This window comes from Hylobates moloch, unplaced genomic scaffold, assembly GCF_009828535.3.
Source record: "Hylobates moloch isolate HMO894 unplaced genomic scaffold, HMol_V3 SCAFFOLD_8, whole genome shotgun sequence".
Lineage (NCBI taxonomy): Eukaryota > Metazoa > Chordata > Mammalia > Primates > Hylobatidae > Hylobates > Hylobates moloch.
Genome location: NW_026652283.1, coordinates 33124725 through 33146226, shown reverse-complemented (window position 1 = coordinate 33146226; position 21502 = coordinate 33124725). Strand labels below are relative to the sequence as shown.

The 21502-nt window shown below is 50.0% G+C and overlaps 1 protein-coding gene, 2 non-coding genes and 1 pseudogene across 3 annotated transcripts; 1 reads left to right on the top strand and 3 right to left on the bottom strand.

Annotated features, from left to right (window-relative positions):
• Positions 1-11011: 11011 nt before the first annotated feature.
• Positions 11012-11085, bottom strand: TRNAN-GUU (transfer RNA asparagine (anticodon GUU)). The gene has a single exon. It is a non-coding gene; the product is annotated as a tRNA-Asn (tRNA).
• A 1360-nt stretch (positions 11086-12445) lies between these two features.
• On the bottom strand, positions 12446-14969 carry LOC116472413 (uncharacterized). Its single transcript, XM_032159173.1, has 3 exons — positions 14829-14969; positions 13376-14723; positions 12446-12818 (listed from the first exon to the last, which is right to left on the bottom strand). The coding sequence occupies exons 1-2, from the start codon at positions 14967-14969 to the stop codon at positions 14067-14069; spliced, it is 798 nt and encodes a 265-aa protein (XP_032015064.1). The 3' UTR covers positions 12446-12818; positions 13376-14066.
• Positions 13865-13936, bottom strand: TRNAE-UUC (transfer RNA glutamic acid (anticodon UUC)). Its single transcript has one exon. It is a non-coding gene; the product is annotated as a tRNA-Glu (tRNA).
• An 862-nt stretch (positions 14970-15831) lies between the features above and the next one.
• LOC116472412 (FAM231A/C-like protein) lies at positions 15832-18131 on the top strand (annotated as a pseudogene).
• The last annotated feature ends 3371 nt before the right edge of the window (positions 18132-21502 follow it).

Below are 21502 nucleotides of genomic sequence, written 5' to 3'. Positions count from 1 at the left end.
AGGTCAAGAGATCAAGACCATCCTGGCTAACACGGTGAAACCCCATCTCTACTAAAAAAATACAAAATTTAGCCGGACGTGGTGGCAGGCACCTGTAATCCCAGCTACTGGGGAGGCTGAGGCAGGAGAATGGTGTGAACCCGGGAGGAGGAGCTTGCAGTGAGCCGAGATCGTGCCACTGCCCTCCAGCCTGGGCGGCAGAGCAAGACTCAGTCTCAAAAAACAAAAACAAACAACAAAAAAAACGAAGGGAGTTTATTTCGGGAAAGGGCTATTATAATTTTTGTTTCAAAGTTAAAGTATAAACTAAATTCCTTCCCAAGGTTACTTTGGCCTACACCCAAGAATGAACAAGGGCAGCTTAGAGGTTAGAAGCAAGATGGTGTCGGTGAGGTCAGATCCCTTTCACTGTCATAATTTCCTCAGTTACAATCTTTGCAAAGGTGGCTTCACTTGAAGGGAGGGGGTCCCACGAATGGGGAGGCAGTCTGAGCTCTCTGCCTGTCCCTCTTCTAGCCTCAGCCTCAGTCACCCCGAGGAGGTGGGGGCAGTCCCACTCTGCCCCACCCCTACCCAGGTGATGGAGGCCACACCCTGCCTTGGGCCTCAGTTCCAGTGACTAAGCAGTTCCCCTCAGTCAGCCCTGGAATGAGACTGAGCAGGCCCAGGCCAGCTGGAGCTCCAGGGAGCCTTGTGCTGGGTATCCGACACTACTGTTGGCACTAGTCCTTCCTCTGTCAACAATCTGTGACCTTGGGGAACTACTCCCGCTCTGGTCTTGGTGATGTCATCTGTGAAATGAGAGGGCTGGACTTTGCTTGCGTAATATTCACTGGCTGCTTTACTGCTGACATTCTGGGATAGAGCTTCTCAACCTTCACTGTACTTGGAATGCCTTTCTAAAATACAGATACAGCTAGGCACGGTGTCTCATGCCTGTAATCCCAACACTTTGGGAGGCTGAGGTCGGCGGATCATTCGAGGCCAGGAGTTCGAGACCAGCCTGGCCGACATGGTGAAACCCCGTCTCTACTAAAAATACAAACATTAGCCAAGCGTGGTGGCACAAGCCTGTAATCTCAGCTATGGGGGAGGCTGAAGCATGATAATTGCTTGGACCCGGGAGGCGGAGGTTGCAGTGAGCTGAGATCACACCACTGTACTCCAGCCTGGGCAACAGAGCAAGACTCTGCCTCAAAAATAAGAATAAGAATAAAATAAAATATAGATTCCACTAGGCTCAGTGGGGTGCACCTGTAGTCCTAGCTACTTGGGAGGCTGAGACAAGAGGATCCCTTGAGACCAGGAGTTTGAGTCTAGCCTGGGCAACATAGTGAGATCCTGTCTCTTAAAATAAAGTTTATAAACATATATATGTATAAATTTTTTAAATAAAATACAGATTCCTGGGCTCCACCTGCATAACAGGTTATAATTCATTGGAACCTGGAGCCCATGCATCTGAATTCATCCTTCAAATGTTTATTAGGCACCTACTATGTGCCAGAAATTGCGAATAAGCAGTGAACTAAACAGACGGTAATCCCTGCTCTTGGTGAGGGTGTCTACTGGGAGGATGCACACAATAAATAAACAAAGGGCCTGGGGAAGTGGCTCACACCTGTAATCCCAGCACTCTGGAGGCCAAAGTTGGAGGATTGCTTGAGCCCAGAAGTTCAAGGCCAGTCTAGACAACATAGCAAGATACTGTGTCTACAAAAAATTTAAAAATTAACCAGCTGTGGTGGCACATGCCTGTAGTCCCAGCTACTCAGGAGGCTGAGGCAGGAGAATCACTTGAACCCTGCAGGCGGAGCTTGCAGTGAGCCAAGATCATGCCACTGCACTCCAGCCTGGGCAAGAGAGTGAGACTCTGTCTCAAAAAAAAAAAAAAAAGAAAAAGAAAAAGAAATTTTAATGAATACCTACTATGTTCCAGGCACTGTCCTAGATACTGGGCTACGGCAGTGAACAGGACAGGCAAGGCCCTAGATTTCTTTCTTACAGCTTACCTACTGGACAGAATCGACATAAATGTTCTTGTTTAGTCTTCCTAACAATCCTAAGAAAGTAAGTTCTATTACCACCAGCTTATAGATGGAGAAACCAAAGCTGGCATAGATAAAGTCACTTACCCAAGTCTACACAGCTAGTAAGTGGCAGGAGCTGCATTCAAGTCCAGCCTCTCTGACTCCTGAAATCCGTCTCTAACCACTGAACACATGTTGTTTCATGTCAAATTCCTTTTCATTTTTTTCTTAGCATTCATAGGGAATTCTGATGCCTAGCCAGAGCCATGAACCATTACCCTAAAACTTGGGAGACTCTTAATTTTTTTATTGCTTGCATAGCAAATCATCCCAAAACAGTGGCTAAAACCAACAAACATTACCTCCCACGGTTTTTGTGGGTTGGAAATTCAGAAGCAGCTTAGCTGAGTGGTGCTGGCCAGAATCTTTCATGAGAGTGCAGTTAAGACTTGGGAAGCTGGGTGTGGTAAAGCACACCTGTAATCCCAGCAATTCGGGAGGCTGAGGTGGGAGGATCACTTGAGTCTCGGAGTCTGGGCTGCAGTGAGCTATGATTGTACCACTGCCTCCCAGCCTAGGTGACAGAGTAGGACCCCCATCTCTAAAAAATGAATTTTAAAAATTAAAAAAGGGACGGGAGTGGTGGCTCATGCCTGTAATCCCAGCACTTGGAGAGGCTGAGGTGGGCGGATCATTTGAGGTCAGGAGTTCAAGACCAGCCTGACCAACATGGTGGAACCCCATCTCTACTAAAAATACATTAGGCCAGGTGCAGTGGCTCACGCCTGTAATCCCAGCACTTTGGGAGGCTGAAGCAGGCAGATCACGAGGTCAGGAGATCAAGACCATCCTGGCCAACATGGTGAAACCCCGTCTCTAGTAAAATACAAAAAAAAAAAATTAGCCAGGCATGGTGGTGGGCACCTGTAATCCCAGCTACTTGGGAGGCTAAGGCAGGATAATCGCTTGAACCTGGGAGATGGCGGTTGCAGTGAGCTGAGATCATGCCACTGCACTCCAGCCTGGGCGACAGAGACACTGTTTCAAAAATAATAATAATAAAATAAAAATTTTAAAAAGCTGGGCGCATTGGCTCATGCCTGTAATCTCAGCATTTTGAGAAGCCAAGACAGGCAGATCACTTGAGGCCAGGAGTTCGAGACCAGCCTGGCCAATGTGGTGAAACCCCATCTCTACTAAAAATATAAAAATAATTAGCCGGGCGTGGTGACTGGCGCCTGTAATCCCAGCTACTGGGAGGCTGAGGCATGAGAATCGCTTGAACTGAAGAGGTGGAGGTTGCAGGGAGTGGAGATCACACCATTGCACTCCAGCCTGGGCAACAGAGTGAGACTCTGTCTCTGTTTTTTTGTTTGTTTATTTGTTTTTGTTGTTGTTGTTTCGAGATGGAATTTCCGTCTATAGCCCAGGCTGGAGTGCAGTGGTGCCATCTCGGCTCATTGCAAACTCCGCCTCCCAGGTTCAAGCGATTCTCCCGCCTCAGCCCCGCCGGGGTAGCTGGGATTACAGGCACCCGCCAACCACACCCAGCTAATTTTTGTATTTTTAGTAGAGACAGGGTTTCTCCATGCTAGCCAGTCCTTTTTCCTGGGGAGCGCCCTCAGACTGGATGGGGAGAAACTTAATACAAAAAAAATACAGAATCAATGCTCTAATGGCAGTAGATTCCACGGCGGGTAGAGGCTCACGGTGGAAACACAGAAGAGGGCAATCAAGGGATTCTTCACAGAAGAGGTGGCACCTGAACTAAGACTTGAAGGATGAAGAGGAGTGTATTTGGAAGACACGCGTGGGGAGAACAGCATTCTAAGCCAAAGTACAGCTTGTTCAAAGAGGTCAAACAGCACAGGGGTGTGAGAGAGCCTAGCATGTTTTGGGAATTTCAGAGTTAGAAGGAACCTGATATCATTGAGTGGAAACCCCATGGCATCTCCTAATAATAGTAATGGTCAGCATTTTCAGAATGCTGAAATTGTCCACAGTGTGCTAAGCACTATGGATGGATTGTCCAATTTAATCCTCACAATGATCCAGTGAGGTAGATACTATTATTATCTGTAGTTCATAACTGAGGAAACTGAGACTCCAAGAGGTTAAGTACCATGTCCAAGGTCACACAGTAAGTTGTAGGGCTAGGACCTAAATCAAGATCTTTCTGATATAAAATCCTGTGCTTTTAACCCCTGCACTGTATTACATCTACATTGATAAGTGGCCCTGTGGCCTCAATTTGCACAACTGAAGTGACAGAAAGCCTGCCACTTCTCTGGCAAGGACACAGAGTCTGTGGGGTCTTTCACAAACATCCCAGTCCTGGAAAAGCCACCAGCCTAATTGAAGCAAGAGGTCAATAGACGAAAGACACTAACTGTGTTTTTTGGTGTTTTGGTTTGTTTTTTGTTTTTTGAGATGGAGTTTCGCTCTTGTTGCTTAGGCTGGAGTGCAATGGTGCGATCTCCGCTCACTGCAACCTCCCCCTCCTGGGTTTAAGATATTCTCCTGCCTCAGCCTCCCCAGTAGCTGGGATTACAGGGGCCTGCCACCACGCCCAGCTAATTTTTGTATTTTTAGTAGAGATGGGGTTTTGCCATGTTGGCCAGGCTAGTCTTGAACACCTGACTTTAGATGATCCACCTGCCTCGGCCTCCCAAAGTGCTGGGATGACAGGCATGAACCACCGCACCCAGCCACTCCCACCTTTCTTTTTTTTTTTTTGAGGTAGGATTTTGCTCTCTTGCCCAGGTTGGAGTGCAGTGGCACAATCATGGCTCACTGCAGCCTCGACCTCCTGGGCTCAAGTGATCTACCTCAGCCTCCCAAGTAGCTGGAACTAAAAGTGTGCACCACCACACCCGGTTAATTTTTTTCTCTTTGTAGATATGGGGTTTCACCAGGTTGCCCAGGCTGGTCTCGAACTCCTGGGTTGAAGCAATCTTCCCATCTCGGCCTTGTTGTGCTGGGATTATAGGCGTGAGCCACCTTGCTCAGCTGCTCCCCACTTTCTACCATCCACAACCAGGCCCCATTTTTAAAAACAGAGTATTGGTTAACAGTTAATTAGTCTCCCATTTGCCAACAGCAGCTGTCCCAGCAGCTCTGCTGGGCAGGACACACTATGTGGCATCCTAGAGAGGTGATGATAGCCCCAAACAGAGACTCTTCTGTGGGCCTGAGCAACCTCTTCCCACTTAACTATGGGATGGTTCTCTGGATTTCAGAAACATCACACTGGCATGAGGACCCCAGTCTGCCATCACAGGTTACCAAATATTAGATTAAGAACCACAGCTTTGGCCAGGTGCGGTGGCTCACACCTGTAATCCCAGTACTTTGGGAGGCCGAGGTGGGTGGATCACGAGGTCAGGAGATCGAGACCATCCTGGCTAACACGGTGAAACTCTGTCTCTACTAAAAGTACAAAATATTAGCTGGGCGTGGTGGCGTGTGCCTGTAGTCCCAGCTACTCCAGAGGCTGAGGCAGGAGAATCGCTTGAACCTGGGAGGCGGAGGTTGCAGTGAGCTGAGATCACGCCACTGCACTCCAGACTGGGAGACAGTGAGACTCTGTCTCAAAAAAAAAAAAAAAAAAAGGAATCACAACTTTGGTGGCTGGGCACAGTGGCTCATACCTATAATCCCAGCACTTTGAGAGGCCGAGGTGGGCGGATCGCCTGAGGCCAGGGGTTCGAGACCAGCCTCGCCAACATGGCAAAACCCTGTCTCTACTAAAAATACAAAAATTAGCTGGGCATGGTGGCAGACACCTATAATACCAGCTACTTGGGAGGCTGAGGCATAAGAATCGCTTGAACCCAGGAGGTGGAGGTCTCAAAAAAAAAAAAAAAAAAAAAAAAAAAAAAACACTTGGCTGTGGTGGGGGAGGGTGGCTCACACCTATAACCACACTTTGGGAGTAAGTCCAGGAATTCAAGACCAGCCTGGCAACATGGTGAAACCCCGTCTCTCTGAAAAAATACCAAAAAATTAGCTGGGTATGGTGGCATATCCCTGTAGTCGGAGCTACTCAGGAGGCTGAGGTGGCAGAATCACCTAAGCCCGGGAGGTTGAGGCTGAAGTGAGCTGAGGTGGTGCCACTGCACTCCAGCCTGGGCAACTGGGGTGAGACCCTGTCTCAAAAAATAATATAAAATAAAATAACCACACCTTCGTTGGTGATCTGTGATGAGAGAGCAGGGGTCCCAAGCCCCCAACACCAGTGCCAACAAGCCCTGCAGCTACTGCTATTTGAATGCCCACTCTGTGCCAGACACTAGGCTGGAGTTTCACATTCGCCGCTGGCTCTTTCACTGATATCCATTTCATAGACAGGAAAACTGAGTTTTGAGCCATGATGTCCCCTGCCGATGGACACCAGCGTTTTTTTTTTTTTGAGACGTAGTCTTGCTTTGTTGCCGAGGCTGGAGTGCAGTGGTGCCATCTTGGCTCACAGCAACTTCCACCTCCCAAGTTCAAGCGATTCTCCTGCCTCATCCTCCCAAGCAGCTGGGACGACAGGTGCATGCCACCACACCCGGCTAACTGTTGCGTTTTTAGTAGAGACGGGGTTTCACTATGTTGGCCAAGCTGGTCTCAAACTCCTGACCTCAGGCAATCCACTCGCCTAGGCTTCCCAAAGTTCTGGGATTAGAGGCGTAGCAGCCACACCCGGCCGACACTGACTTTCAAACCCTCTCACCCTACAGAGCGAACACACCCTGAATGAATCTCTGTCCCCCTCAGTATCCTGCCCTTTTGTCTAGGGAGAGTCCTTGGTGTGACAAGAGGTCTACACAGGTGGGGGGAATAAAACTCTAGGAGCCCAGCAAGGCAGGTTGCTGCTGACAGGAGGAAAATAATCAACATTAAACCCTTACCAAGTCCTTACAACATGCCAGACGGACATTAACTCTCTGAATCTTCACAGCATCCTATTTTATAGATGAGGAAACGGGGGCACAGAGAAATTAAGAAAAATAAGGCCAGGCACAGTTTTAATCCCAGCATTTTGGGAGGCTGAGGCAGGAGATCACTTGAGCCCAGGAACTTGAGACTTGCCTGGGCAACATTGCAAAAACCCATCTCTACAAAAAATACAAAAATTAGCGCCTGCCTGTAGTTTCAGCTATTGGGGAGCCTAAGGTGGGAGGATCACCTGAGCCCGGAAAGTCGAGGCTGCAGTGAGCTGTGATCGTGCCACTGCATTCCGGTCTGGGCAACTAAGTGAGATCCTGTCTCAGTGAGAAAAGAAAAATCACACACACACACACACACACACACACAGAGACACACACAGACACACACACACACGCAGACACACACAGACACACACACACACAGACACACACACACACAAAAAAAAAAAAAGAAAAAAGAAAAATGACACAGGTGGTAAAGTTCCTAGAAAATAACCCTTGTTCGTTGAGCACCTGGCTGGGCATTTTTCCTAAGTGATATTGTTCAACCTCCCTGCTATCTCCAGCAGAGGTATGGCCCGTGTTTACCGTGGCTGTCTCTTCCCTGTCTACACAATCTTAATCCGACTCAAATATCTCACTCTGCTCTTTCCATCAGAACACCAAAGAGAATGGATGTCACAGCGACGCCTGCTGGCTGGCGCTATATCTCCGCTGCCCCTAGACTTTTTTTTTTCTTTTCCGAGACGGAGTTTAGCTCTTGTTGTCCAGGTTGGAATGCAGTGGCGCAATCACTGCAACCTCTGCTTCCCAGGTGCAAGCGGTTCTCCTGCCTCAGCCTCCCGAGTAGCTGGGATTATAGGTGCCTGCCACCACGCCCAGCTAATTTTTGTGTTGTTAGTAGAGACAGGGTGTCACCATGTTGGCCAGGCTGGCCTCGAACTCCTGCCATCAGGTGATCTGCCCACCTCGGCCTCCCAAAGTGCTGGGATTACGGGTGTGAGCCACCGCGCCCGGGCCTTTTTTTTTTTTTTTTTTTTTTTAGAAGGAATTTCACGCTATCAGCTGGGCTGGAATGCAGTGATGCAATCTCGGCTCACTGCAACCTCTGCCTCCCGGGTTCAAGCGATTCTCCTGCCTCAGCCTCTCAAGTAGCTGGGGTTACAGGCGCCCGCCGTTATGCCCAGCTAATTTTTTTGTATTTTTAGTAGAGACGGGGGTTTCACCATGTTGGCCAGGCTGGTCTCGAACTCCTGACCTTGTGATTCACCTGCCTCAGCCTCCCAAAGTGCTAGGATTACAGGAGTGAGCCACCATGCCCAGACTTTTGTTTTTTTTCTTTGAGACAGGGTCTCACTATGTCACCCAGACTAAAGTGCAGTGGCATGATCACAGCTCACTGCAGCCTTGACCTCCCCCAGGCTCAAGCAATCCTCCCATCTTAGCTTCCTGAGTAGCTGGGACCACAGACACACACCACCACACCCGGCCTTTTTGTGTGTGTGTGTGTGTGTTTTTAGCAGCAGCAAAGTCTTGTCATGTTGCCCAGGCTGGTCTCGAACTCCTGAGCTCAAACAATCCACTCGACTTGGCCTCCCAAAGTGCTGAGATTACAAGATTACAGGCGTGAGCCACCACATCCAGCTGCCCAGCTAATTTTTGTAGTTTTTGTAGAGACAAAACATGCAGTTTGTCTGTTTTGGACCAGGCATCTAGACTGGGAGGAAACTATCCCTCTGCCAGTTGACTGGCCCCAACCCCGTCCCCAGCACCTCCCCCGTGCACACCCCCACCCCAGGAAGTTCAAGTCCTCCTGCATGTGTGATCATCCTTCTGCCTAACCAGAGCCCTCCGTCTCCCTCTCCGTTTTTTGTCTTGGCCCCTGAAATGTCATGGGCTTTGGACTAGACCAGGGGGAGTTCATATCCCAGCTCTGCCAATTGCTAACTGGGTAATCTTGGGCAACTCATAATTTCTCAGAAGCTCAATTACTTCATTTACAAACTGCCTCACCAGGCAAGGTTCTAGGAGGATCACGGCAGGTAATAGATGTAAAATTCCCTTTCTCTAGCATCCAGGCATTTGTGGGGTTTTTTCATTGTTGTTTGTTTTTTTTGAGACGGAGTCTCACTCTGTCGCCCAGGCTGGAGTGCAGTTATGCAATCTTGGCTCACTGCAGCCTCCGCCTCCCGGGTTCACGCGATTCTCCTGCCTCAGCCTCCTGAGTAGCTGGGACTACAGGCGTGTGCCACCATGCCCAGCTAATTTTTGTATTTTCAGTAGAGGTGGGGTTTACACCATGTTGGCCAGGCTGGTCTCGATCTCTGGACCTCATGATGCGCCCACCTCAGGCTCCCAAAGTGCTGGGATTACAGGCGTGAGCCACCTCGTCCGGCCCAGCATTTGTGCTTTAACAATGCCTGAATTGAAGACAGTCTTAATGGTGGGGCATAAGGCCTTGAGTGTGTGAAAGGGGCTGAGGAAGGAAGAGGAAAGACTTGGGGGCATGAATGTCCTTTTTTCCTGCCTAGAGCCAGAGTGTGATACAGTAGGATTTGCCTCCAGACTACCTCCAAATCTTTGACCTTCTCAAGTCCCTTACCTCCTCTTGAAAGGTAACAGCTCAACCAGGTGCAGTGGCTCACGCCTGTAATCCCAGCACTTTGGGAGGCCAGGGTGGTTAGATCACTTGAGGTCAGGAGTTCGTGACCAGCCTGGCCAACATGGTGAAACCCCGTCTCTACTAAAAATACAAAAATTAGCCGGGCGAGCTGGGCATGGTGGCGCATGCCTGTAATCCCAACTACTCGGGACGCTAAGGCAAGAGAATCGCTTGAACCCAGGAGGTGGAGGTTGCAGTGAGCCAAGGTCGTGCCACTGCACTCCAGCAGTGAGACTCTGTCTCAAAAAAAAAAAAAAAAAAGGTAACAGCTCCTGGATTACCATGGCTGGGGATCAGGAGGTTTCAAGGCTCCAGGAGAGTTTAGGTGGGGAAAGTCTGGCCAATATGGTGAACCTCCCTCTCTAGTAAAAATACAAAAATTAGTCGGGTGTGGTGGCCCACACCTGTAACCTCTGCTACTCAGGAGTCTGAGTCAGGAGAATCGCTTGAACTCGGGAAGCAGAGGTTGCAGTGAGCCAAGATCGTGCCACTACACTCCAGCCTGTCCGACAGAGCGAGACTCATCTTTTTTTTTTTTTTTTTTTTTTTTTGAGACGGAGTCTTGCTCTGTCGCCCAGGCTGGGGTGCAGTGGCGCGATCTCGGCTCACTGCAAGCTCCGCCTCCCGGGTTCACGCCATTCTCCTGCCTCAGCCTCTCCGAGTAGCTGGAACTACAGGCGCCCGCCACCACGCCCGGCTAATTTTTTGTATTTTTTTTAATAGATACGGGGTTTCACCGTGGTCTCGATCTCCTGACCTCGTGATCCGCCCGCCTCGGCCTCCCAAAGTGCTGGGATTACAAGCGTGAGCCACCGCGCCCGGCCGAGACTCATCTTAAAAACACCGCCAACAACAAAAAAACAAAAACAAACAAAAACACATCTGACTCTTTAAACAAAATAATAGAGATGGATTGTAAGGTTTATAACATGTGTAAAGTAAAATGCATGACAATAGCATAAAGGCAGGGAGAGGAGTCATGTGAAGAGGTATGATACCACTTGAAGGCAGACTGTGATGGGTTAATTTTTGTGGAAAGCAAGGCAGAATTTTTGAAGTTTCTTTCTTCATATACTTTCAGGTTCCCATAAGCACAACCTAGTTTGTTCTGGAGAGATCTTATTTTCTAGGAGGCTTGGAGGGGGACCTTCTCCTTTATGTCCTCATGGGAGGCACAAGACACAAAGGAACAGTCTTTCACTTTTAAATACAGGGATAGGCCTGAGGAGAAACAACTGCAATTTTTTTTTTAAAATGAGATGGGATTCTCACTGGTCTTGAACTTCTGAGCTCAAGCGAGGTTTCCCTACGTCGGCCTCTCAAAGTTTTGGGATTAATAGGCGTGAGGCACCGCGCCTGGCCACAACTACCTACATTTAAAACCACGTCTGTGGGTGGGCTCGAACCACCAGCCTTCCGGTTAACAGCCAAACGCGCTAACCGATTGCGCCACAGAGACAACCTCGACTGGTTGCTTTCATCTCAATAAAGATTAAGCAATCACTAAATTCTAGGGGTTGCCATTTGCTTTCTGCAGGACAAGTGTGCAGACGACAAAGCTTCGGAAAACCCGAGAGGCTGAGTCGACTAAGCGTGTTGTTGCATGTTAGAAATGCGTGCATTGAGTGACTGAAGCCAGAAGGGCGGCCGAATGGCCTTCACCCTGCGTTCACCCTCGCCTGCTTCAGAAGCCAGTGGCTCTGGAAATGCCTGGATCTGCGACCCCACCCTGAGCCAAGTAGGGCCCAAGGGAGGCTGAACTCCCTGACGGCTCTCAGGGTAGCTCTTTCTGTGTTTTTGCGCCGCCTTCAGGCAATCATCTGCTCTGCTTGCTCTCCCCTCACTCAACTCGGCTTCAGTAGATGGGGTCGGTGGGGCGGGAGCGGGAAAGAGGCAGGGGAGTCAAAAGGGAAAATGTGAAAAGGAGGAGGGAGAAGCAGGGGAGACCAGGACGACACAATGGGACAGCCCAGGATGCCCTTTCAGAGGGCACCGGCTGGATGCAGAGAAGATGGGACATGTATCAGAATGGAGAGGGGAGACGAGGAGAAGACGTGAGAGAAAATCACAAGAACCTGCAGCTGCCCAAGAATAAAGAAGTAAAAACCCCATAATGTTTTTACATTAAAAAAAATTCGGGGACCAGGCGCGGTAGCTCATGCCTGTAATCCCAGCACTTTGGGAGGCCGAGGTAGGTGGATCACTTACTTGAAGTCAGGAGTTCGAGACCAGCCAGGCCAACATGGTGAAAGCCCGTCTCTACTAAAAATACAAAAATTAGGTGGGCGTGGGGGTGCACGCTTGTAGTCTCAGCTACTCAGGTGGCTGAGGCAGGAGAATCGCTTGAACCTGAGAGGCAGAGGTAGCAGTGAGCTGAGATCGCACCACTGCCCTCCAGCCTGGGCGACAAAGCAAAATTCTGTCTCTCAAAAAAATATATAAATAAATAAAAGAAGGGTGGGGAAGCAAAACGACGGGCAGTAGGTGTGGGGCGCGTTGGGATTCTATAGTAGTTAGTAGTCTGCGTTGTACCTGCAGCAACCTCTGTTCTAATCCGAATCCTGGTACAGTCAGACTCTATCTTGGACCCACTGGGGCGAACTCACGTGTCTTTTGGTTTGCTTTTCATTCCTGCACAGGCTGCGGCCTTTATCTGCAGCCAGAAAGCCAGAAAGCAGAGTTTACCGCTGGCCCCACAGCGCCATACTGTCTGGGGAAAAGAAGGAACCCCAAGAGTACACAGACAACAGCCCAAAGAGAAACCTTCGAAGTGCTCTATGCCTCACTCTTTAGCAGAAAATATCAAGCAACTCTCAACCTAGCTGGTCTGTAGCTTCCACGAATGAAATAATGTATTTATTGCAGTCTTTCTGGTTGAGATATTTCAAATATTTGTGGAGCTTTTAATGAGAGAGATACTCTCGAGTGTGGAAGAAAAAAAAGAGGGGATGTGAGGATGAGGCAACTTCAGGACAGGAAAAGAAAAAAGAGACGAGGAAGCCATGTAAACGTTTTCGGGTGGGCGTGAGGCGACGTCAGTCTTGAACCCCGTTATGTTGGGTAAAGAGTGCAGCCCTCTTCCAGCACAAACACGGTTTCCCACATTCAGGAAATCACAGGGATCAGCAACTCTAGAGCGCGATGAAGAAGCTTCACTCTGGGAGGACCCCCTTCGTGACCACGGTCTCTCCCCTGCCAGGTAAGTGGAATTGTGCACACGCCCTGCAGGGACAGCACAGCCTCCTCGTCCCGGCCGGACGCTCAGGGTCACCACCCTCCCCACTGCCCCCCTCGCCATTCTTCCGAACCACTCTCCACCGAAGATTCCACCTACGGTCACCCCACGAGACGACCAGGCCGCCTCTCAGCAGCGGCTCCCGCCCCGCAGCCACGGCGCCCTCTCACCCCCGGGGTCCTGCCCGCCGCCTCTGCCCAGTCTGCACTTCACCTGCCTGGCTCCCGCGCTCCCCTGAGCTTACAGAAGAACCCCTCTCAGGAGTACTGGATGGAAAAGGGGAAGCGTGTGCAAGTGCTTGGTAGAGTGTAGACACCGTGGGATTTGACTGTGGCACCATCGCTTCCACGTCCCAGTGCTGATTTTCACACCTGCCTTCTGCTTCGGGCACCGGCAGCAGTTTTCCACCTGTGCCTACCCCACCTGCTGCCCTTGTTGGGTCAGCGAGCATCGCCTCCCTCTACCGCTCCATCAGCAAACGGGACCGCCCTCGAGGACCTCACCCGCCGCTCACCCCCCTAACAAATTCGCGGGCATCGCCTCCGGTCGCCTCTTCCGAAGGCCTAACGAGCGCGTTAGCTGCCAACGGAGGTGAGGAGGCTCCGCTGACTGGCCGGTGCCCGTGTCCGGGGCTGGCACAAACGCCACGACTTGGCTTGGCCTCTCTCCTAGTTATTCGCAGCTCAGCCCTAAGGCGTCTCCAGGGCGGCGATGGCAAAGAGGGTGGGCTTATTGGGTGCAGCTCCACGGGGGCTGGCATCTCTGCCCGGCTGTGTACACCTGAGCGAGACGCTCAGTCGCTCTCCAAAGCCGCTTCCGCAGATGACGGACACGGAGATAAATAGCAGCGGTGTGTGGTGAGAGGTGGTCCAGCAGGACTTGCCCTCCTTCGCCCGGCTTTGCCCCTCGCTGCGGAGACTGTTCTGCCTCTGGCCCTTGGAGCAGGCCGGCTGACAGCGTAGTGAAGGAAAATTCCTGCGGGAGGGCGGCCAGTGCAAAACAATTCCCTGACCGGGAATCGAACCCGGGCCGCGGCGGTGAAAGCGCCGAATCCTAGCCACTAGACCACCAGGGACACACAGGAGGGAGCTTCCTCTCCCTTCTTCCGACAGAAGCGACAGTTTCCCTGAGCTGTGGGAGGACTTGGGCCTTGTGAGGGTCGCTCTTTCCTCCTGGAGCCTCTCACAAGGCCATTCCCTCCCAGCTCAAAAAAACAGCCTGCAGGCGACACCCCGAGGGCTCCGCGAGGGACACCGAGGCCACGAGTCCCGAGTCCTGGAGCGAGTTGCAGCGACCCGGCCGCGGCTCACCACTGAACCAGGGATGCGCCTTTGCGAGGCGACAGCAAGTGACCAGCCGGTCGCGGGTCGCCAGGTCCGGAGCCGCGCACCAGGTTTCCAGGAGGAGGCGGCAGCGGGGAGGCGCCCGGGGTGAGACGGGGGCACCCTCTGCATCATGAAGGACCCGGACGCCGGCACCCTCAGCATCCTAAGGAACCAGACGGATGCGGAAAGCGACAGCGGCTGGATGGGAAACTCCTTCCAGGAAGGCTCCGGGGCCCTCAGCTGCTCTCCGACCTTCCCCTGCGACCTGTGACACCTGCCATCTTCCCATCTTGGGCGATGGCAACGCCACCCTTCCGTTTGCTCCGGGCAAAACTTCCAGAGTGCCCTCTGACGCTGGACTTTTTCCCTCAGATCCAAGATCCAACTGGTCATCAATTCGTGATTTCCCACGGGCCAAGTGCGTGGGCACTGAGCTACACGCGAGTTTCTCCACCTCTGCGGAATGGCTACTTCGGGGTAGGGGAGGGGCCCTCCGGTGGATCGTAAGGTGCTTAGCAGCCTCCGTGCCTCCGCGGACTAGACACATGCCGGGGGGTTAACATTCTCCGTCCCCGCTTCCCCCAGTCGTGGCCTAGTGTCCCCGCGGGGATGGGAGAGGCGTGTCCGGGCGAAGCTGCCCACTCTTGAGAACCACGGGTGCGCGTGGTCCTGCGCTCTGAGCTTGTGCAGAGGACTCTCCAGATGAAGACTCAGGGGTCGATCCCGCTTGAGACCCCCCCGCTCCCCCGCACAGTCGCACCTTAGGATGGAGGCTTTTAACATCTCCACATCATGAGATTCGAAACCTCCAGGTCTTTTCTTCCGCTCTGTCCTCCAAATCGGCCTCTTCCGAGCCTGTTGACCAGCGCCAGCCAGGCAGAGGGCTGGGTTCGCTCACGAGGCTCCTCTCGGCCCTCCTGGAGCTTCAGGCCTCTTTCGGTTGCAGAGAAGCTTTATGGGCCACCTCCTTCGGCATCCCCGGGGGCAGGTGCGCGGTGCCCGGGGAAGAAGAGGGTTTGACTGCGGTTCTCGACCCCGGCGCCCAACCTCCACCCCGGTGCGCGCGCTCTTCCAGGCTCCTGCTGGTCCCACTCGCCGGGAGTCAGGTCTCGGGTCAGCCTGAGCTCCCGAGACGCCCAGGCCCGGAGGGACACGTAGGGGAACCAGCTGCTCACTTTGGTCCTGTCCGCAGCGGACCCCTTTCTGCCGGGAAGGAAAGGCAGCGAGTCCTGTCCGGTTGGGTAGGCGGAAGAGAGATCAAAGGGAAGACAAGAAAAATCCTGGGAGGTTTCAGGATCTAAAGTTACCATGAAGTCGGCCTCACCTCCTCTGAAGGTCCTCCCAGTCCTCCCGTGGCTGGCGATGGTGAATGGAGTTTCCGTCTCCGGTTTGCCAAGGCGGACAAAGCCGACACAATGGGCCTGTCCACTGTCTTCTTTCATATACACAAAATGTCAGCTCTTCCTGTTTCTCACTTGCAACAACCCTCCTGATGACCAGCTTAGCAAATTAGAGACCCTCCATGGGACTCCATCTCTTAGTTCGGGCTTCTATAACGACGTACCATAAACTGGGTGGCTGATTCACAACAGAAATTGATTTCTCACAGTTCTGGAGGTTGGAAGTCCGAGATCAAGGTGCCGACATGGTAGGGTTATGTTATGGTGAGGGCCTTTTGTTCTGGTTGCAGACTGCCACCTTCTCATTGTATCCTCAGGGGGCAGAAAGAGGGCGAGAGCTCCCCGGGGTCCTTTTATGAGGGCATTAGTCCCATTCAGACTAATGGGACTAAATCCAGACTCTGTGCTGAGTGTTGTGGATATTTTGCATGTTCATCCTCCCCACAGACAACTGGAGATGTGTCGTCCCCAGAGGGTACAATAGAGAATCTTCCGTCACAAGTCAGCAACCAGCATATGTGAGTGAGAGCATGTGTCCCACTCAGAAATGAGAGTGTATTAGTCCGTTTTCATGCTGCTGACAAATACGTAACAGAATCCGGGACGAAAAAGAGGTTTAATTGGACTTACATTTCCATATGACTGAGGAGGCCTCAGAACCATGGCGGGAGGCAAAAGGCACTTCTTACATGGCAGCAGCAAGAGAAAAGGAGGAAGAAGCAAAAGCAGAAGCCCCTGATAAACCCATCAGATAGTGAGACTTATTCACTATCAGGAGAATAGCACCGGAAAGACCCACCCCCTTGATTCAATTACCTCCTCCTAGGTCCCTCCCACAACACATGGGAATTCTGGGAGATACAATTCAAGTTGAGATTTGGGTGAGGGCATGGCCAAACCATATCAGAAAGGGATGAAGTGACAGCATATCCTGATGTGTGTGATGGTTTTATGAGTTATTACCTATTTCAAAATTTATTGCAATGTGTAAAAAAGAACAAGGACTTGTACTATCTGACTTTAAGGCTTACTGTAAGCTGTTATAGACAGGGCATCAGGAGTGACAAATAGATAAACAGACTGAGTTAAGAGACTTGAAACTGATCCACAGCTATGCGGTCAATAAATGGGTTTTCAATAAAAGCAGTTCAATAAAAGAAAATGAATCACTTCAATTAATGGACTTTTATATGGATGTGGGGAGACCAACAATGTTATTCTCCCTCACACTACACACAAAAGCAATTTCAGGTGCATTATACACCAAAACTTAAAAGTTAAAGATATAAAGCATTTCAAGGATACTTTGTGACTTGTTGGTAGGCAAAGATTAACCTACCAACAATCAGGACACAGAAAAAATACATATATAAGAAAGACATGATTAGATTTCATCAACATTATCCACACTTTCTCATCAAAAGATACCACTAAGAAAGTGAAAAGGCAAGCAAGCCACAGACAGAGAGAAAATAGTCACGAAACGTATCTGACCTCCACACCCTGCAATTATAATTATAGTGGTCTGGTACACCGCACCCAGTTTCTGCAGGAGTATTTTCTGGGTGTCTCTAATGAGTAAGAGAGGGCCCCATGGGATATTCCTTCAGTTCCCAGATGAACAATGTGAAAGACTCCACGTCGACCAACCTCGGGGGCCTAAAAATCCAGGTCCTATAGGAGGGTAGAGGATACCTGGACCCTGACCCAGGCCCCTGGATGGGCTGTGCCAAGAGACCCAGCAAGGGAAGGGATTTCCTCCTGCCTCAGGTTCTCTGTTCTTCTGTGGTTAGATGACCTGAACCCATCTCCCTCCCCAAGCACTGGAGATGGGGCTTTTCCAAGGGCTGGGGATCTTGCCGTCCTGAGGACAGCAGAGCAAGGGGGTCAAGGAGGAGCTTGGGTGGTGGAGGAGAAGGAACTGGGTAAGATGCATGAAGCAGTCGGCTACACCAGGCACACAGAGGACCCACTGGGACCCAAGAGCCTGCGTGTGAAGCCAGGCCTTGGGCCACCTTGTTCCTCAAAGGGGTGCCTACTTCCGTGGGGTCTTCAAAGGGACTGTGGAAAGAGAGGCCTTCAGCCCACGCCTCTGAATGCTTTTCCACCACAGCATGCCCCGCGGCCTTTATCCTGCTGGTTTGGAACAGTCAGACCCCTGCCGGGCTGCAGAGTCTCTGTAATGGGCAGCATCCCAGCCTGAGTGTCAGAACTCAGAGGGCAGGTCCCCGAGCAAGCAGACAGGAGGGCACCTTTTGGACAGAACATGTGGGACAAGAGCGATGGCTCATCTCTTCAGGTTCCTCACAAAATGAGAGTCAGGAAGATCAGGGCGCAGACCTGATTTCCCACGCAGGGCTGAAAGCAGACAACCGGAAGGACAGCAGCACCTGGGCCAGTGAGGTAGAAGACCACAGTGTACTCCTGCCCTCAACCTCGCCCCCTCCCACCCACATCCTCCACGCCCCCGATCACCTTCCTCAGAAGTGTAATAGGAATCCAGATTCCCCCTGGCCTGGTTGCTGCGGGAGGCACAGTGGCCTGATGGAGCCTGAGGCAGGTGTGGGAAGATGTGGATTGTCTAACTGGAGGTTGGGAGTTCAGGGTGCAGAAGGAGAAGCTTGGAGTGCAGGATTTGGTGGTATGTGTGTGGCAGTAGGCAAAAGAAAGAGACAACTAAGCCACTTGAAATACCATGAGAATTCAAATTTAGAAAATTCCCGGGGAAGTATGCATGCAGGCGCTCACGAGATCCAAAAAACAGTTGCTGCATAACTGCATGTTGCAAGCAAACCCTACATTACTGATTTTGAAACAGCCTGATGGGTTCACAAAGACAATTTCTGAACAGTCGTAAGAGCAGAGGTGCACTAAAGCCACTGTGCCCTGCAGCTCAGGATCCCAGCAAGTTCTTTAAGGAGTAAGTCTTACTTCCATTTATGGAAGATTTTTGGAGTTGTCCTTGGTCACCCCCAAGAATGTTTTTGTTAGCAGTAGAATTTTAGATGTCATCAATTTAAAAATTAAAACTGAAACTCTGGAACTCATGGAGAGATAAAATTAAGAGAAAACATTCACTATCCTGAGTAGAAAGATTTTTATAGAACATAACAGGCTTTAAAAATAAAGAAAAAATATGGCAAAATTTCATCAAATTAAATGCTTTGAGAACTAAAATTAAAATCTGAAGCCACCCAACTAGCTGGACAGACGGCTTCTTGGCCAAGGAGACCCCAGAGAAGTCTTAAATACTGAGTTCCTGCTCAGTATTTGGAAGCTCAGACACCTCTCCTTATCCTCTCTCCCTTTTGTCGTGTAGACACAACTGACCAGCATTATTGTTAAAATAGAGATCCTAAGACTGACAGAACAGACTCCTTCCAGTAGTAAGATACCGTATTATAAACAAGACCTAAGGCCATGCCAGGCGAAGTTGAGTCATGCACCCCTCAACTTAAAGAATAAACTATGTTCTAACTGCTACAGGTTTTTTTCTTCTTCCTTTTTTTCTCTAGCTACACAAGCACTGGCCTTGAGATAAGCAATGCTGAAGCACTTGCAGCTCACCCATTACCACGAACTGACTGAGCCCTCCCCACACAAGCCATAACTACAGCTTTGATTGGACAAGAGACTGATTTCAGTAACTTTCCCTTGATAAGAGACCACTGGCTGTGAACTGGTTCTGGACAGTTTACAGAGGCTGTGCACTTGATTGCCTTTGTGTCCCTGCTTCCCCTTTTGAAGCATAGGGCCTAATTATAATGTATTTAAATGTTGTCTCCACCCCAAAGTAAACATAGGTTGCACGTAACAGGCATGTTTACTCAGCATGCATGCAGCAGGATCCCTTCACGAATATTCAGAGCTCCTCCTATTTCCTGTTGAATATGTATATGTGGCCCACCAGATCAACATAAATCCCTGTTCCCGCCTCCCCTCGCTGGAAACCTACTTTTCGGGTTTCAGCAGGAGGGTGTGCCTCCCAGTCTGTCAGAATGGCCACCTTGCAGGCTGTAACCCTTTATAAAAAATAAAATCTCCCTTCTAAATTTATAAATTGTGTGATTTCTCCGTTGACAGCTTTCAGTTATCAGTCGAGTCACTGACTGGGAAAAGTCATTTGCAAAATATTTATTTAAAAAATGACTCAATTCCTGAATATATATGAAAATTTTGTAAATCAGTAATATAGAGCTAAGCCAAATAGAATCAGGCAAAATATTTGAATAGGGCTTTGCAAAGGAGAATTTCTTATATGCCAGAAGCCATAAGAAAATACGCCTCATAAGATTGCTCATTTGGCAAGTACAAATTAATTCCACACTGAGATAGCACTAACCACTCACCAGTGTATGGCTAGTTTTTTGTTTTGTTTTGTTTTGTTTTTTCTGAGACACAGTCTCATTCTGTCACCCAAGCTGGAGTGCAATGTGCGATCTTGACTCACTGCAACCTCCCCCTCCTGAGTAGCTGGGACTACAGGTGCATGCCACCATGCCCGGCTAATTTTTGTATTTTGAGTAGAGACAGGGTTTTGCCATGTTGGCCAGACTGGTCTGAGAACATAGCTACATTTAACAAACTTAGTACACCAAATGCTGACAAGAATTTGGTGCCACTTCAACTGTCATCGCTGGTGAAAAAAACATTCTAGAAGACTGGCAATTTACACTAATGTTAAACTTATACTCAGGTCATGAATTGAAGGACTTCCATGAATCTCAAGTGCACACAAAGACTGTTATAAGAATACTCAGCACAAGAATTCAATAACCCCAAAATTGAGAAGTGATCTATGAAACTACATGGATATATCTCATGAGTATAATGAACATAACTGCAGAAAAAAGGCCAGATACAAAAGATATGTACATTCACTCACGTGAACTTTAAGAACAGGCAATTGTAACCTATGGGAATAGACATCAGAATAGTGATTAACTAAGAGGACACAGGGTGGGAATCGCTTGGACAGGGTCTTTAACAGGCCTTTCTCAGATGATGACAATTTTCTATAACTTAAGCTGGGTGGTGATTACATTGATCAAAATTAAACAAATTGCACTAAAGATTTGTGCACTTTATGTGAACTGTAGTTTATTTACTGTTCTTATTGCTTGAACCTGGGAGATGGAGGTTGCAGTGAGCTGAGATTGAGCCATGGCATTCCAGCCTAGGTGACAGAACAAGACTGCATCTCAAAAATAATAATAATAATAGTAATAATTTACTGTTCTCATAAAAATTAGCGGATGGGGAATGGAGGCAAGCCGGTGCAGACCATGACAACTAGTTTAGATTGTATTGTAAACTCATTAAAAGCTAGTTCTCGCTTTGCGCTTTTATTTGTTTTTGTTTTTGTTTTTTTTTGAGACGGAGTCTCGCTCTGTCGCCCAGGCTGGAGTGCAGTGGTGTGATCTTGGCTCACCGCAAGCTCCGCCTCCCGGGTTCACACCATTCTCCTGCCTCACCCTCCTGAGTAGCTGGGACTACAGGCGCCCGCCACCATACCCGGCTAATTTTTTGTATTTTTAGTAGAGACGAGGTTTCACCGTGTTAGCCAGGATGGTCTCGATCTCCTGACCTCGTGATCCGCCCGCCTCGGCCTCCCAAAGTGCTGGGATTACAAGCGTGAGCCACCGCGCCCGGCCATCCGCCTCTCTTTCAAAGCACCAGCCCTCCACTGGAAGGAGAAGCGGGAAGCTGCAAGCTCCACCTCCCAGGTTCACACCATTCTCCTGCCTCAGCCTCCCGAGTAGCTGGGACTACAGGCACCTGCCACTATGCCCTGCTAATTTTTTGTATTTTTAGTAGAGACGGGGTTTCACCACGTTGGCCAGGATGGTCTCGATCTCCTAACCTCGTGATCCGCCCACCTCGGCCTCCCAAAGTGCTGGGATTACAGGCGTGAGC

Coding starts and splice junctions, on each gene's coding strand:
- LOC116472413 (XM_032159173.1), bottom strand. CDS start 14,969: ATGTTAAAAGCCTCCATCCTAAGGTGCGACTGTGCGGGGGAGCGGGGG. Junction 14,724..14,828: donor CGCACCCGTGGTTCTCAAGA/GTGGGCAGCTTC, acceptor GCATGTGTCTAG/TCCGCGGAGGCACGGAGGCT.